Source organism: Elephas maximus, chromosome 7, assembly GCF_024166365.1.
Source record: "Elephas maximus indicus isolate mEleMax1 chromosome 7, mEleMax1 primary haplotype, whole genome shotgun sequence".
Lineage (NCBI taxonomy): Eukaryota > Metazoa > Chordata > Mammalia > Proboscidea > Elephantidae > Elephas > Elephas maximus.
The window spans coordinates 75140304-75157006 of NC_064825.1; the positions used below are offsets into that span (position 1 = coordinate 75140304).

General features: G+C 44.6%; 1 protein-coding gene across 8 annotated transcripts in view; it reads left to right on the forward strand.

The window, feature by feature from the left end:
* The window catches only part of NAV2 (neuron navigator 2), a 451696-nt gene that overhangs the window by 141789 nt on the left and 293204 nt on the right, over positions 1-16703 (forward strand). For all 8 annotated transcript variants that reach the window (XM_049890692.1, XM_049890693.1, XM_049890694.1 and 5 more), the window contains exons 2-3: positions 6221-6338; positions 16646-16698. In XM_049890692.1, coding sequence (XP_049746649.1) covers positions 6221-6338; positions 16646-16698 — 171 coding nt within the window. The remainder of the gene's footprint in view (positions 1-6220; positions 6339-16645; positions 16699-16703) is intronic.

Genomic DNA, 16703 nt, shown 5'->3' on the forward strand with positions numbered 1-16703 from the left:
TTGGGCCCAGCTGTGATTCCGGTATTGTGTGATTTTCCTATATGTTGTAAATCCTGCCTCTGTGATGTTAATCAGGGAGGATGGGCAGCACTTGTGTTAGTGAGGCAGGACTCAACCTACAAGACTGGATTGTGTCTTGAGGCAATCTCTTGAGATATAAAAGAGAGAAGCGAGCAGAGAGACAGGGGGACCTCATTCCACCAAGAAGGCAGTGCCAGAAGCAGAGCACAGCCGTTAGGCCTGGGGTCCCTGAGTCTGAGAAGCTCCTAGTCTGGGGAAGATTGATGAGAAGGCAGACAGAGAGAGAAAGCCTTCCCCTGGAGCTGACACCCTGAATTTGGACTTTTAGCCTACTTTACTGTAAGAAAATAAACTTCTGTTTGTTAAATCCATCCACTTGCGGTATTACTGTTATAGCAGCACTAGATGACTAAGACAGTCAGGGACTACCTGCAGGGTGTTTTAATTTTTTAAAAAGTATGAATAGTGGAATAATCAGTGAGATTCTTGGTACTTAAGGATGAGGGGAACACTGTATACTGTTGTTGCAATATGGCTTTTGTACTTCAGAGCAATCAGATCTAAATCGTTTAACCACATACTGTTTGGTCATAGAAATGGTGTTACATTGATAACGTGACCAAAGTCTATAATGAGGCTTCTTGAATTGAGACCAAACAGTAGCAGTCCCTTTATAATTAATCTACTGTAAACCACCTCAAATGCTAAATGACCAGCCTACTTTAATCTGCAAATTGGCATTTTCTTCTGAGATACATTTTATTTATTTTCTTTCTCCTGGAACTGCTGCCTTGATGCCATCTGATTTCTTCTGGCTCCATCAGGCTGTCTGGCGTATTGGCCCATATTTATAGTTTAGTTGTTCTGGCTCCATTCCAGGACTTTTGGTGTGGTTGTTTTGTGAAATTTCTCTTGGATTTCTTACTTAATGTACAATCCCGCTTCATTTGAGGGCTAATTGCAGTATAAACGGAAACCCCGGTGGCGTAGCGGTTAAGTGCTATGGCTGCTAACCAAAAGGTCAGCAGTTCGAATCCGCCAGGTGCTCCTCAGAAACTCTGTGGGGCAGTTCTACTCTGTCCTATAGGGTCGCTATGAGTCGGCATTGACTCGATGGCACTGGGTTTGGTTTTCTGGTTTTTGCAGTATAAACTTAGCAATGTTAGCAGAGTGCGGTTTTTTACTAGCTTTGTTGTTACAGCCAATAATCGGGTTTTTTACTTCAGCTGATCTGTCAAAATTTCTCGTCTTGGATTTCAGCCTGTTTGATATGGAACAATGTGAAGTTATAAGCAAACAAATGACACACTTCTTTAAATTCTGTCAGGGATGATAAAGTGAATCAAAATGAATTCACTGTTTAGCTGTCTTTGCCTGCCTTCCCCCTTTTATCTCTTCAAGCCTTTGACAGGAGTCTCTTTCCCTCACAGAGCTCTCTAGGAGCTTGGGGGTTGGTCCCATTGAGTCTTGGGCTAGAGGGGTTGGAAGAGACATGAATTGAGATGGAGGGGTCAGAGTGGGAAAGCGGCCGATTCATCTGACTCCTTCGATAAAACCAGTTGCCGTTGAGTTATCCCCAACTCATGGTGACCCCATGTGTATCAGAGAAGAACTGTGCCCTACAGGGTGTCCAGTGGTTGATTTATTTTCAGAATTACATGGCCAGGACTTTCCTCAGAGGGGCCTCTGTGTGGACTTGAACCTCCTCCAACCTGCCGGTTAGCAGCCTCTAGTACATTAACTGTTTTGTATCCACTCAGGAATTTCTTCTCCGATACAAGTGTGAGATGATTCTAGAACCTTCTTGGGAACAATTTGGTAATTTGAGGTAGGGGGTGGTGATGTGGTTTTGGTCTTTCTTACTCTGAGTTTCTTCTTCATGTTAGTTTCTATGGAAAGTTCACAGATGCCTTCCCTGTGTCAAACCAGGATCAAGTATCAATAGGCTCCAGGGAAAAAGCAACGGCAGCACCTGAGTCTCCAAAACTTTGGGAAATGAGAAGCTGTGGAGAAATCACTTCTGGGCAACTAAGACAGAAAGGCTTGATTTAAAATCTCTCAAACAAACGGTGGTCAATTTTTGCTGAGTTAATGAACCTGATGGAGTCTATCTTTGATGATCTGTCTTGGATGACTAAGGATGTTACTAGTTTATTTTTTAAGGTACTCCTTGAAAGAGTGGTTTTCATTGCAGGAGCTACCGAACAGTGAAAAAGAAGATGAGGCTGCATTTTAGTCGAGTCTTAGCATTGCCCTTGAAAACAGATTTTAAAAAGAAATCTAGATAGTTTGCTGTGATTCACCTCTTCAAAAAGTTGACAACTGTGGGCAGGCACGAGAGGAGGGGGGAAGCTTTGGATAATGAATGACTCTTGTTAACTGGCCCCTGATTACTGAACTTCAGCTATGTCCTGATTTATTTTTCCTGCTGCTTCCTCTTTTCAGTCAGTAAAGAGATTCAGGGCTGAGGATTCTGCTGAAAGTCTACATTATTTAAGTCTCAAGTGTAATCCGTTTCCCAAAGATTTGCTCTTTCTGTTCAGCTCAACCCAGCAACCCATTACTGGTGCCATGTACCATCCCCCCAGTGAGGGACTGCCAGAATGCAAAGATGGGCAAGACACAGTCTCTACCAAAATGTGGTGGGGAGGTGATGGGTGTGCCCATGGCTGTGAGGTGGTACCAGTGTACCAGTTTTCTGGGGTCTTGAGATCATATGCAGCTGAGGGTGGGATCAGGAAACCAAGAGTGACTTCATGGAGGGACTAGCATCTGAACCGAGTCTTGCAGGGTAGGCAGGGTGGCCCTAAAAGGAGATTGGGTAGCAGGAGCACCATCAGGCAGAGGGGGTTGCATGCATTTGGAAAAGGGAAAGTGCCAGGTGTGTTTGGTCTTCCTGAGGTTAATAATCATTACTACGGAGTACTTGGTACGTGTAGGCAGATTAGCTCATTTTGTCTTTATGAAACAGATTGGCAAACTTTTTCCGTAAAGGGCCGAATAGTAAATATTTGAGACTTCACGGACCAAAGATATATCTGTCACAAGGACTCAACTCTGCCTTTGTAGCGTGAAAGCAGCCATAGACAACAAATGAGTGTGGCCGTGTGCTAATAAAGCTTTGTTTCTAAAAACAGGCGGTCAGCTGGATTTGGCCCCATCATAGCTGGACAGCTTCAGCCCTGTATTTGGTATAATCCTCTTTTATGGAGGATAACACTGAGGTCCAGAAAGATTAAGTAAATAGAAATTAACTTGCCAGTTTGAGGGCCAACTTGACTCTGTCGCTTTGCAAAGCCACTTCCACACACACAGTGCCTCTGCAAGGGTAGGGTACGTTCTGGGGCAGAGAGGATGGTTGATGAGACTGCCCCGAATCACTGTGAGAGAAGTTTGTTTTCATCTCAGTTGGAGGTGGGGCACGATTGAAGGTTTTTTTGAGCAGGTGATAAGATTAGCACTCTGCTTGGGGAAGATTAATTTGGAAGTGGTGTGTATGTGGATGAAAGCTGAGAGAAGAATTCTTGTTTTAAACAGTATGACGTAGAGAGGTTTACTTTGACAGAGCCACTTCTGACCACTGTAGACCAGTCCCGGGAGAACGACATCATGCTTGGTAAAATAGAGGGTCAGCAAAAAAGGGGAAAACCCTCAACGAGCTGGATTGACACAGTAGCTGCAGTAATGGGTTATAAGGATGTGGAGGACCAGGCAGCCTTCCATTGTGTCATATATAGGGTTGCTGTGACTCGGAACTGACTGGACGGCACTACAACACAACAACATAGGTGTTAAAATTTCTCCCTGGTGTATGTGATGCCTCCATGACCTCAATACAACTCCACATTGTGTGTGTGTGTGTGTGTACACACTTGTTGAAAGAACTTAAGCTTCTTGCTGGATTGTGTAGACTCAAGGAAGGCTGGTTTTAGGGAGATTCGTCTATTCTCAAGTACCCTTAATCATCTAGGAAGGAAGTAGGATGAAGCACCAGTGTCACCTCCCACTCAGTAGTGTCCCTGTCTGTGTCCCCTTCTCATCTCAGCTGATGTTCTTGAGGCATAGGGCTTTAAACTTTGGAATGTTTTTATGGTCCCTCAGACATGGCTGGTGGCGAACTCTTCCAGCCAGGGTTTCAAAGGGCCGTCAGGTGCTAACCAGTACCAGTTGCTGTTGAATTGACTCTGACTCATGGTGCCCCCCCGTGTGGCAGAGTAAAACTGTGCCCCACAGGGTTTTCAATGGGTGGTTTTTTCAGAAGCTGATTGCCAGGCCTTTCTTCCAAGGTGCTTCTAGTTGGACTCCAGCATTTTGGTTTGCAGCAAACACATTAACTGTTTGCATCACCGAAGGGCTCCAGTGTGGATTGTGGTGGTGGTGTTAGCTGCCATTGAGTCAGTCCTGACTCTTGGCTGACCCTTCCACAGTGGAACAAAATGCTGCCTTGTCCTGTGCCATTCCTGAATGGCTGTGGATAGGACCGTTGTTATCCGTAGGGTTTCATTGGCTGGCTTTGGAAGCAGATAGCCAAGCCTTTCTTCTTAGTCCCTCTTAGTTGGGAAGCTCTACTGAAATGCTAACACACCCCTACCCAGAGGTGGAGCTGGCTATTCTTGAGGTATATCTCTTTCTTCAAAAATACTTTAAAACGCGAGTTGTCATTGCGTTGCCTCCGTCTCATGGCAATCTCATGTGTGACAGTGTAGAACTGTGTTCCATTGGGGTTTCAGTGGCTGATTTTTCAAAAGTAGATCACCAGGCCTTTCTTCTGAGGTGCCTCTGGGCGGACTCAAACCACCAACCTTTCTGTTAGCAGCCAAGCACATTAACTATCTGTACCTCCCAGGGACTCCGCTGCTGTGTGAGGCATGTAGAATTCTCAGAGCAGACCTACTGGTAGAGATGCAATGATAAACCTAATCATTTTGGTGGAAATGTCATGTCAATCAGTATGTAAACCTGCTGCTACTAATAGATGGCCCAGTTGAGGTGGGATAGTTCTCCTTTTGAGCAGTAGTCTGTCCGTATCACTCTAAGAGGAAAAAAGGTTCTGATGCATAGAGCCTAACACACACGCACATAAACACGCACATGCACATATTCATGCATGGAATTTAAAACTCAGAATCGATGAGGAGGTTTTTGGCTTTTGATGGTTTGGGAGAAAGTTTTCAGAAGAGCATTTTCTCGAGCTCGTTGGCCTGTTGGGAAGAAAATAATCTTTTGTGCTAATAATTCAGTGACGGAGAAGAGTAAAACCCAATGCCGTAGAGTCGATTCTGACTCATAGTGACCGTACTGGTCAGAGTAGAACTGCCCCATAGAGTTTCCAAGGAGCGCCTGGTGGATTTGAACTGCCGACCTTTTGGTTAGCAGCCATAGAACTTAACCACTGCACCCCCAGGGTTTTGTGCTGATGATTCCGTGACCAGGAGGAGTAGGTCTGATAATATTCCCCAAGAGGCCTGCTTCCTGTTCCCATCGTGACCCTGCCTCCGCCTTCCAGGGTGCTGTTCTCACCAGTGTTGTATTTAAAGATGTCGGAATTTGCTAGTTTTTGTTCACAGAATCCCAACAGTGAAAATGATGCTTGGCTTTTAAATTAAACAGATTAAATTGGAGATTATTGTGCGGCCATAAAGAACTCCACTCACACAAGGGTAATTGAAGGGGCTCTGTGTTTTAGTACTTTGCCTCTTTCCAAGGAACCCAGGCTCCTGAGAACTCGGCTTACTCAATAGCTCTCCTTCCTCTGAAATGGCCCATTAAGAGAGGCCTGTCGGGTGGTAACTTCCCCATACGTTTTCTCCATAAAGAGAAAAGGATGAGAAGGGGTGGGGTGGTGGGGTGGGATGGGGGGAGACTTAGCTTGCATTTTGAGCCACAGCCCCTCAAAGCAGCCTGGAGCAGACTGTTTAGTTCTGTGTCTCCTGCCCCATTCAGGCCTTTGCATGTTTTGAAGCTTTCTTTAGCTTTCCCTGAGCCTTGACGCAGATCTCTCAATAGGCTAGCTCCCAGCTATGGTTAGTTGAATGCCCGCCTGGCACAATGCACTGAATGTTAATGGTGCTGGCTGGCCCGACGGCTCAACAGCTCGCAGGCCAGACAGTGGCTGCCTCGGGCAGGCTGAGGCAGCTGCCTCAGACCCAGGGATGGAGTTCCACTGGCTTCCTAACGTTGCCTGTTTGCCTTCCTGCAGATCTACACGGACTGGGCCAATCATTATCTAGCCAAATCAGGCCACAAACGTCTCATCAAGGATCTCCAGCAAGATGTGACGGATGGCGTCCTCCTGGCCCAGATTATCCAGGTTGTAGGTAAGAGCAGATCTGAAATGTTGGCGATTGATGAGTTACAGTTGAGACTAGTCCAGAAGGGGTTGAATGGGGTGAGGGGGAGGGAACACTGAAATCTATATGAAATGAGCATGTTTCTGTCACGTGTGTTGACAGTTTATTTTTTCTAAATTGTTTTGTGCTCAGGGAGTGGGTATCGGCTCACCTTTCCTGATAAGATCACACACACATAGAACAACCACATCTTGATCCTCTCAGAAGAAAGACTGGCCAAGGCCAGAGGGAGATGCTGATGGCCTCGGGGGAGAATGCCCCCCTTCTTACTTCCTACTGTCTTTCTGGCTCTTCCCCCCACCCCCCATACTTTTTTATGGATTACTCAGGAAATATTTCCCAAAATAAAACAAACTAAGCAGCATGGAGCAGGCTTAATCCTGCCAACTCTAATTGGGTCTGAGAAATCAAAGGATACAGCTCTGGAGAGGATGGTTCTGGTTTTCATACTGGGGGAAGGGAATCGAGTGGTGGAATTCTTAATGCCTTGGTGTGTGCTGTGGGGCGAGGGTTCACCCTGAGAAGGCATGCGGGTGGGCTGGGCACCACTGTGTCTTCAGCCCGATAGGAAGTGCCCCAGTGGTCGTGCCGGAGAGCGAGCGCAGAGCAGACCAAGGAGGCGGGAGGTCAATTAGGAAGCATCAGGCTGATTGTAGTCACTGGCTCAGGGAAAAGAGAAGCCCAAGCCCTTCAAGCTTATGTTGTGGAAAAGTTGCTTGACTGTGAGAAGCGGCCTTTCATAGTTGCTGCGCTGCTCAAATCTGTAGAGATTCTACCTGAAAACACAGGTTGGCTTTAGCTAGAATTTTGGACTACAACTGCAACTCAAAGAGAAAGAAACTTCCCTGCTGGCCTACGATTGATTTCTTAAGACTAGCTTCTATTGATCCCCCTTCTCTTCTTCTCTTCACACCCAACCCCACCCCATATTAGCTTTCTATGGCTCCATAACAAACCATCATAAACTTAGTGACTTAAAACAGCACACGCTTGTTATCACTCAGTTTCTGTGAGTCAGGCATGGATTATCTAGGTGCTTCGCCAGGTTGCAGTCAAGGCTGTGAGGCTGGAGGCTCGAATAGGGAAGGGTCCACTCCCAAACATATTCAGGTTGTTGATGAATTCATTTCCTTCCAGTTGTAGGACTGAGGGCTCTGGCTTCTCGTGGGCTGGAGGCTAGAGGCCACTTGCACTCCTTGCCACATAGATTTCCTGACATGGCACTTCTTCAATGCCCACACCAAAAATGAAAACCAAACCCATTGCCATCAAGTCAGTTCCGACTTATAGTGACCCTGTAGGACAGAGTAGAGCTGCCCCATAGAGTTTCCAAGGAAGGGCTGGTGGATTTGAACGGCTGACCTTTCGGTTAGCAGCCAAGCTCTTAACCACTGCACCACCAGGGCTCCTCTTCAATGCCAGCAGGAAAGAAAATTTTTAGAACAAGTCCGCTAAAAAAACGGACCAATAAAATATGGTAAAGGTGATAGAATGTCATTTTCATGACTACGTTATATCATGGGAATGATATTCCATCACCTTTGCCATATTCTACTGGTTAGAAGCAAGTCACAGGTAGCACCCGCATGCAAGGGGAGGGGATCATACAAGGGCATGGACACAGAGTGTGAGGATCGTGTGGGGTTGCCTTGAAGTCTGTCGGCCCCACTCTTCTTCTTCATTTTCCTCCGCTTCCTCCTACTACTTATCATCACTCCTACCAAGCTCTTTTAAAAATTTCTCCATTTAATTCCTTGGAGTAGGTGGTATTCTCCCCATTTTTCAGATGAAGAAACAGGCTCAGTGAGCTCATCATCATGTGATTAGTCTGTTTCTAAAACTTCTGTTTTTATCCACTGCGTTATCTCATTTCCCTTCCTACAGACACTGAACTCAGTGTAAGGCTCTATCTCCCTTCACTTAAGTTTAGTGATCATTTATTGAGCACCTGCTTAGAGCCAGGCATTGTGCTGCTTGCTAGCTAGCTAAAGAGACGAATGTACAAGGCTCAGAACCTTAGACGAAGGGGTTCCATCTTCCTGGCAGGACCTTCACAGAAGTAGTGACTCACAGGCGAGCTGGGCTTTGATGTTCACATCAGCAGGGTCACATCAGGCATGGGGACCTACTCTGAACAAGTCTTGGGGCTGTGGCAGAGCGTTTCCACCATGTGCCTTCTCAGGTTTCAGCACAGGCAGCAAGACAGCAATTGTGAGAAAGATCATACTGAGAGGCCTTGCTCTCATCCCAGCTCCATCCTTCCCAACTGTGGGACCTCAGGAGAGTCACTTAATTTCTGCTGCCTTTGGTTCCCCGTCTTTAAAACAGAGATAGCCATGCCTGCTTTGTGTGATATCGTGACAGTCTTAAGAAAAGCAAGTTGTTTTTGTTGTTGGGTGCCATCGAGTCAGTTCCGATTCATAGCCACCCTATGTACAACAGAACAAATCACTGCCCATTCCTGCACCATCCTCACAATTGTTGCTGTTTGAGCCTGTTGTTGCAGCCACTGTGTCAACCCATCTTGTCAAGGGTCATCTTCTTTTTTTGCTGACACTCTACCAAGTACAATGTCTTTCTTCTGAAACTGGTCCCTCCTGATAACATGTCCAAAGTACGTGAGATGAAGTCTCACCATCCTTGCTTCCAAGGAGCGCTCTGGCTGTACTTCCTCCAAGAGAGATTTGTTCATTCTTCTGGCAGTCCATGGTGTATTCAGTATTCTTTGCCAGCACCATAATTGAAAGGCATCAATTCTTCTTTGGTCTTCCTTCTTCATAGCCCATCTTTTGCATGTGTAGAATATGAACTGTGTTTGGAAACTATGAAGTATTTCTGGGTGGGACTTGGTAGCAAGTGCCTAGGAAAGTATGTATAAAAGGATGATGAGGCCTCCATATCAGTGTAAAAGCGTGTTATGATAGATTACTCATGTCCATCATGGGCTCAGAAGAAGTGAATGGTAGCACGTGTGTGATAAATTTACTAACAATGTTACTACAAAGATAGAAACCAGCACCGTTTTTACCGTTGCCCAGAAAGCTGCTTCCCCAGGTTCATTCAGATGAGCTGAACCTTCCAGACAGTGACTTCTCTGGACCTGAGCTACTGAACTGCAATTTCAGAGGCTCAAGTTAGCACCAGGATCCCAGGCCACCCTGCAGGCCACCAAGTTGCTTTCCCTCAGCCCTCCAGGAATGGCTCGCTCTGGCCAGATGTCAGCATGTGACAAGCTACCCTGACTGTGCTTGGCCCACACCCCTGCTCTGTGTGTGGAGAAGAGAGGCTCAAGAGACAGGGACTTGAGAAGGCAGATAAATGCAGTCTTCTCCTGCATGACCGCCTTTTCTAGATTGTCTACCAGCCAGTTCAGAGCATGGAGTCTTAACGTGTCTTGTGAACATAGATCTCTTTGCAAGGAGGGGGAGCAGTATCTTCTGACCAGGATGCTCTGCTGTTGACCAGTTGTACACTTTACTTTTGAAGTCCATGCTTCCCCGCCACACACGTGCCCATGAAAAGAAAACGGCAAAAAGATAGATTTGCGTGTGTGCGTGTATTTGATATATACATGTATGTGTGTGTGCATGTGAATGTACATGTATGTATATGGGTGTATGTATATCCTGGGAAAATTATATTTGCATGTGTATGTATATATATGTGTGTATACATACGTATGACACATGTATATAATTTCCCTAGAATATGTTTACATTCACACATAAACGTATTTTCACAATACACACACATACACTCACATACATACATATATATAATTTCCCAGAATTGGAGTCCTAGTGGCTCCATCTAATGCTGGACAGAATTATAGTGGCTGCTGAGTTCTGTGCCTAGTGAGCTCCTGCTCATTCTTGGAAGAGTTTGTTTCTCTCAGATGCCTTTTCTAGCTCCCCTAGGCAGAGCTGAAAGGACCTCCTCTATCATTTCACTGGCTGTTGTATTACAGTCTTCTTTAGGCCTGGGTCTGAATGGTCTTCATTTCTGGGTTCACATCATTTAGCCTTGCCTGGCATGCAGGGCTATTCAGGAAAAGTTACGAGAATTAGGGTCAAGAATTCCATTTCACTGCAGACTGTGTTTCTACAAGCCTGGGCTGGATTATTTCCAACAGGTGGCCCGGTTGTTTCCCCTCCTCAGCAGTTAGTATTGCTCTAAACACTCTCTTCCTCTCCAGGATGCTGCTGCAGTTCTCAACAGTCAAGTTTTGAAGGGATCTTTAAAAGCCCCACCTGATGGTATGAATTTCTTCTATGAAAAGCAGTGCACACTCTCTACCTAAATACCTCCTGTGATGGGCAGCTTACTACCTCTTCAGGCAGCTAGTTCTAATGATGGGGAATTAGAATCCTTTAAAAGCCCTTCTTTCATGAAGCCAAAATCAGCCCCGCTGGCCATGTCTCCCTATTAGTACTGCTTCTGCCCCCTAGGGCTACAAAGAACAATTTAATCTGGCAGAGTATCAGAGAAATTGAGGATAGTATTGGATTATACCCACTGAATAAAAAAGGAATCCACTAGTCCGTGCTGATACTAAATAGACAAATAAGTAGGTATATTAATGGAGAATGAAGGGCACTTGCCCATAAAGGAGCATGCTGAGAGATGAATGTAGACAGACAGTGCAAGCATCATGGTAAAAATTAGCTCGGGCAAAAATCAGTAGTGGTGCCTGAGATGACTGCCCTGACATACTCTTTAAACCTTGAGCAAAAACTATCCCCTGAAACCACCTTTTAACTAAATAACCAATTAGCTCAAAAAGTCAAGAATTTCACCCTTGGGAACTGTGCTTTTTTAAGAAATTATCCATATGAGACCAAATGCACAACATGCTTAAAGCATGGAGGAGAAGTTTGGGGGCAATTAATTAATGGGAGTGGAACAACTAGAACGGAAATAATGAGAATGTTGACAGAAACTGAAGAATGTAATGTCACTGAACATTATGTGTAGAAATTGTTGAGCGGGAACCTGTTTTGCTGTGTATACTTTCACCAAAAATACAATAAAATATTAAAAGAAAAGAATCGTTAGTGGATGCTGAAATCTAGAGGAGAAAGTGTGATAAGGAACAGCATATTTGCATGGTCTCAAAGTGCCTCTCCACAGATTGCTCATTAGCTGCAAGGGAAAAAAATAGGACCCACCTCAGGGAGAATCTAGACAACACCTTGACCAGGTGATAAAGATTATATCATGGGCAAGGGACAGTTGAGTGTTATGGACTTCCAGATGTGATACCCTGGGAAGGATACAGCATTACTTACGCTGTATCCTAGTCAGGGATGGAAAATCTGAAACTAATCATGAAGCAACTCAGACAAACCCAATTTGTGGAACATTCTATAAAAAACTGGCCTGTTTTCTTAAAAAATATCAGTGTTGTAAAAGACAAAGAAGGGCTAAGAAACCGTTCCAGAATAAAAGAGACTAAAGAGACTTGTCAACTAAATGCGCTCTGTCTCCTGGACTGGATCCTGTACTGGAGAACAAAATGCTACAAAAGGTATTTGAGTCAGTTGACAACATTAGAATATTGGAATTGTATCAGTGTTCATTTGAATTTGATAACTGTGCCATGAAAGAGAATATCTTTGTTCTTAGGGAATGCATACTAAATATAGGAGTAAGGAATTCTTGGGTAATGTAAATGGCTGCTAACTGAAAGACTAGTGGTTCAAGTCTGCAGAGGCACCTTGGAAGAAAGGCCTGGTGATCTACTTCCAAAAAATAAGCCGTTGAAAACCCTATGAAGCACAGTTCTACCCTTACACACATGGGGTCCCCGTGAGTTGAAGTCAACTTGACGACAACTGGCTTTTATAGTGGGTGAAAGGGCGTGATCTGTATAGCCTACTCTAAATTGTTTCAGGAAAAAAATTACAATATGTGTACAAATAGAGAGAGAGAGAGGATAAACAAACAAACAACTAAATGGAAAAAGAGAATGCACAAAAGACACATGGAAATTCTTTTTACTATTCCTGTAACTTTTCTGTAAGTTTGAGATTATTTCAGAATAAAAAGGTGAAAAGAACACATCTGGATGAAGGCCCGATAGCGAGGTTGTCCCTTCTAAGTCCTCTGTTTCCAGGCCCCGGAGGAGTATAGCGCGCCATGGTTAAGGATCAGTGCTATGAGACCTGCCTCATGCTGGAGGACAGGGTGGAGAGGGCTGGAGTCAGGAAAAGGTTCCTTGAGGAATTGACCTTGAAGCTAAGACCTCAAACATTAGTAGGAGTTAGCTAGGTGAAGCACACAGGGGTCAGGGAGAGCATTCCTGGAGGAGGAACCAGCCTGTAGAAAGGCTGGAGGATAGAAAGCCAGAGGGTCAACAAGGCAAAATAAAGCAGAGCCACAAGGTACATAACAGTGAATTCTGGGCTTTCCCTTAAGAACACAGGCCAGCGGTTGCAGAGTTGATTTTCAGGCTGGAGAGTGACATGATCAGATGTGTGACTTCAAGGAAAACCTTATATACTTTTCATATGCATTGCTCCTAAGTCGTCCTCACCCATGTACCCCTGGCACTGGGCCTCCTAGATTGAGAGATTGTTTGGGACCCATACTTTTCCATCCTTACTTTTTGCCCAGGAGGCAGAAAACGGACCTTTTTTTTTTTTTTTAACTGTGCTATAACTGAAAGTTTATAAATCAAGTCAGTCTTTCATACAAAAACTTATACACACCTTGCTACGTACTCCTAGTTGCTCTCCCCCTAATGAGACAGCACACTCCTCTCCACCCTGTATTCCCCGTGTCCATTCAGCCAGCTTCTGTCTGTCCCCCTCTTCCTTTTCAACTCGCCTCCAACAGGAGCTGCCCACATAGTCTCGTGTGTCTGCTTGGGTCAAGAAGCTCACCCCTCATCAGTATCAGAAAATGGACCTTTTTACGGCTGCATGGTGGTGCCCTTTGGTTAGCAGCACTGGGTTTTTTTTTGTTTGTTTTTTTACTGGGTGGGTAGTGCCCTTCCTTTGGTGACTGAGAGTTGGGTCTCTGTGTTCAACCTCTTATTAATGTGATTATCTTCTTGAGTCCTGAGCTGCCCCAAGTCGGCATCACTGTGCCATCTCCATGAGTTATTAGAAAGGTTTCTAAGGCCAGGATAAGCAACATGAATCGAGAGAGAGACAAGTCTCCCTCCGTCTGCTTACATTGCTGTCACTCAGGGAGGACGCCAGAAGGGGTTGGAGCAAGGGAAGGAGAGAGAAGGGGAGGGAGAACGGGAGGAAAGAGAAGAGCCCCGTCTCCCTAGAGAGAAGTCAAGAGAGAGAAACAGGACGAACAAAGGACAATTGGAGAGAAAGAGGGAGAGAAGAGAGAAGAAAAGATTGCCCGTCAGAGATGAGAAGAGCTGATAACAACTTATTTTCTGCCATCTCTGAGAACAACCGGGGAATTTGGACAACATGTAGGACTGTGTTTTCTTCCTGTTGATGACCTATTACCATGTGTGACTTTGGGTAAGTCATTTACCTTTTGGGTATAGTTCATTTATCTCTCTTCCCATTGGCAGGACTGCCAACTGCCAGGGATTTTAGGTGCATAGTTGCGCGGGCTGTTGAAACCCTTCAGAAGAGGTCTTCTGAAAAGTAATGGGCTTGATGCCACTATTTGTATTTAAAAGTGCGTTGATGCTCTCCGATGACTAACTTGTCATCGTGTGTGCAAATGCATTATTAATTCGTGGAGCGAAGAATGTCTTGAACGCTCTGGGATAAATAAATTATCCTTGGTGCTTGATGATGCTGATTTTAATCAAAGTTGAAGACTTTGGGGACAAGTGCCTTTGCTTCTTTGGCTATCTGTAAGTAAAGGAGAAGTATTTAAATTGCGTGAAACCGGAAACTTCAAGGCCCTAGGCTTGTTTTGCGCTTTTATTAAGCACTTATTTTGAGTTTGGGCCCAGTCATTTGATTTATCTCTTCTCGTGTATGTACTCTTTAAAACTGTTATAAATAAGCTCCACCCCATTGACTTATTTTGAGTGTTGTAAAAGTGGTAGCATTAGGCGTATAGGAGCTGCGATATTTGTATTCAAGAAGCACCTGGCTGTGCTTTAGGTGACAGATCATGAAAAGAACTAGCTATTAGGGGAATGATTAGGACAAGTCCTTTGATTCCATTTATCCAGATGGCATATAGAGAATCTTTAAAATTTCCCAAATGGCTTCTTAAGATCACAGTTATCCATCCTTCACTGTAATGAACACTAATGACCTAATGCCCAACTGGGTATTGATCAGAATCCAATGACTTACGACTTTGACTATCATGAGTATCCAATTGGAAAACACCTTGAATGGCCTTGATCTCAAAAGCCATGTGTTTATTCTCCAAGGTTGAATATCAGTATCCAAGGTCAGAGTTCATGCCTGCCATCATCTCCTGTATAGGAAGGAGTACCATTTCATTTGCCAAGGGTCTTCCTTTCTTTCATCTTCTGTATGCATATCTATATTTATAAGTGAAAGAAGGACAGCTGCCTCAAAATAGTAAAAATCTTCATTTACTGAAATGTTTAGAATACTCCTTAGTACCATTTAGCAAGTATTTATTGAGTGCCTGCTGTGTACAAGGTACTGTTTTAAGCTCTGGGCTTACAGTAGATAAAAAAAAAACAGATACAAAATCCTTGTTTTTATGGAGTTTACGTGCTAGTGATATATTCTGGCTAATTGTATTTTCTGGTGAACTGAAGAACAAATATCTATGAGTCATCCCATTCATCGAGCGTCTTTTATGTGCTTTTTAAAGGCTTTAAGATACCTATTGGGAGCACTGGTGGCTTAGAGGTAGAATTCTTGCCTTCCATGCAGAAAACCTGGGTTTGATTCCTGGCCAGTGCACCTCAAGTGCAGCCACCACCTCTCTGTCAGTGGCGGTTTCATGTTACTAAAAGGTCAGCAGTTCAGATCCACCAGCTGCTCCTTGAAAACCCTATGGGGCAGTTCTACTCTGTCCTGTAGGGTCACTATGAGTCAGAACTGACTCGACGGCACCTAACAACAACCATTTATAGGGAGTCCCTGGGTTGTGCAAACAGTTAAAGTGCTCAGCTGCTAATCGAAAGGTTGGAAGTTCAAATTCACCCAGAAGCTCCTTGGAAGAAAGACCTAGCGATCTACTTCTGAGAAATCAGCCACCGAAAACCCTGTGGAGCACAGTTTTCCACTCTAACACACATGGAGTTTACTCTGGCAGTTAGTGTTGTCTGTTTATAAAATGCTTAGACTGTCTGCTAAGCATTTCACTGGCATCCTATCATCTAATTCTTACAGCTCCTCCTGTGAAGTAGGTAGTATTAGCTCAATTTTATAGATTAGGAACTCTGGCTCAGAAACGTTGAATGACATGCCCAAGATTACACAGCCAAGAAGGTGTAGAGCTGGGATTCAAACTTGGGTGTCTTTGTCCCCAAAGCCGGTACTCTCACCACCATATACACTGTCTCTCTTGTGTCATTGCATTCTCAAACCCACCCTCTCCATAGATATCCTGGGCTGTGCTTTGCCCAGGATTCCTCCATACGCATGACAAAATGCATTCGCCATGAAAAGATGGGCCTTTCCTCCCTGCTATTGGCCTTCAGTTTCCAGTTAATTCAATGTAACCTCTTTGTCACTTCTCTAAGTAGCTAGGTACTATTTATGACTTCACGTGTGTGTTTTCCAGATCTAATTTGGACTTACTCCGTGACCTTGGACAAGTCATTTTTAAGGCTCAGTGTCTCATTTTCCCCATTTGCTACCACATTTGGGAATAGAATTAGGACAAACAAGAGTGGTATTAGAATTTCTGGCTAAAATGGAGTGAGATGCTATCATTTGTGGCTTTTGTCCCCAGGAGCTGAGTTTCAGCTGGACTGATCCACTCTGAACTGTTCTCTGTCTTGTGGGAAGGTTGCGGTTGGATTCACCTTTCTAAGAGCCTAAAGCACAATCACAACTCACTCTATTTCCCAGTCTCTTACGCTTCCCACAATGCCCCATCACTCCAAGACTGTCGTCAAGGCAGTTGTCTCTGTTTTAGATGATGACGACGACCTTGCCCCAGCTGTCCCTGGAGGACAGCAGCATGATGAGTAAGTCCTGAAGCTTGCTAGATGTGTCTCAGTGTTTCACATGCCTGCATTGATTGGACAAACCCCGATGTGGGCTTTAGGACGTGGGTGGCCTCGAGTGTCCAGAACATAACTATTCAAACTGTCTGGTGATTATTTATTTTTCTGACTTGTGTTTCCTTTTCAGCAAATGAAAAGATTGAAGACATCAATGGCTGTCCAAAGAACAGATCGCAAATGGTAAG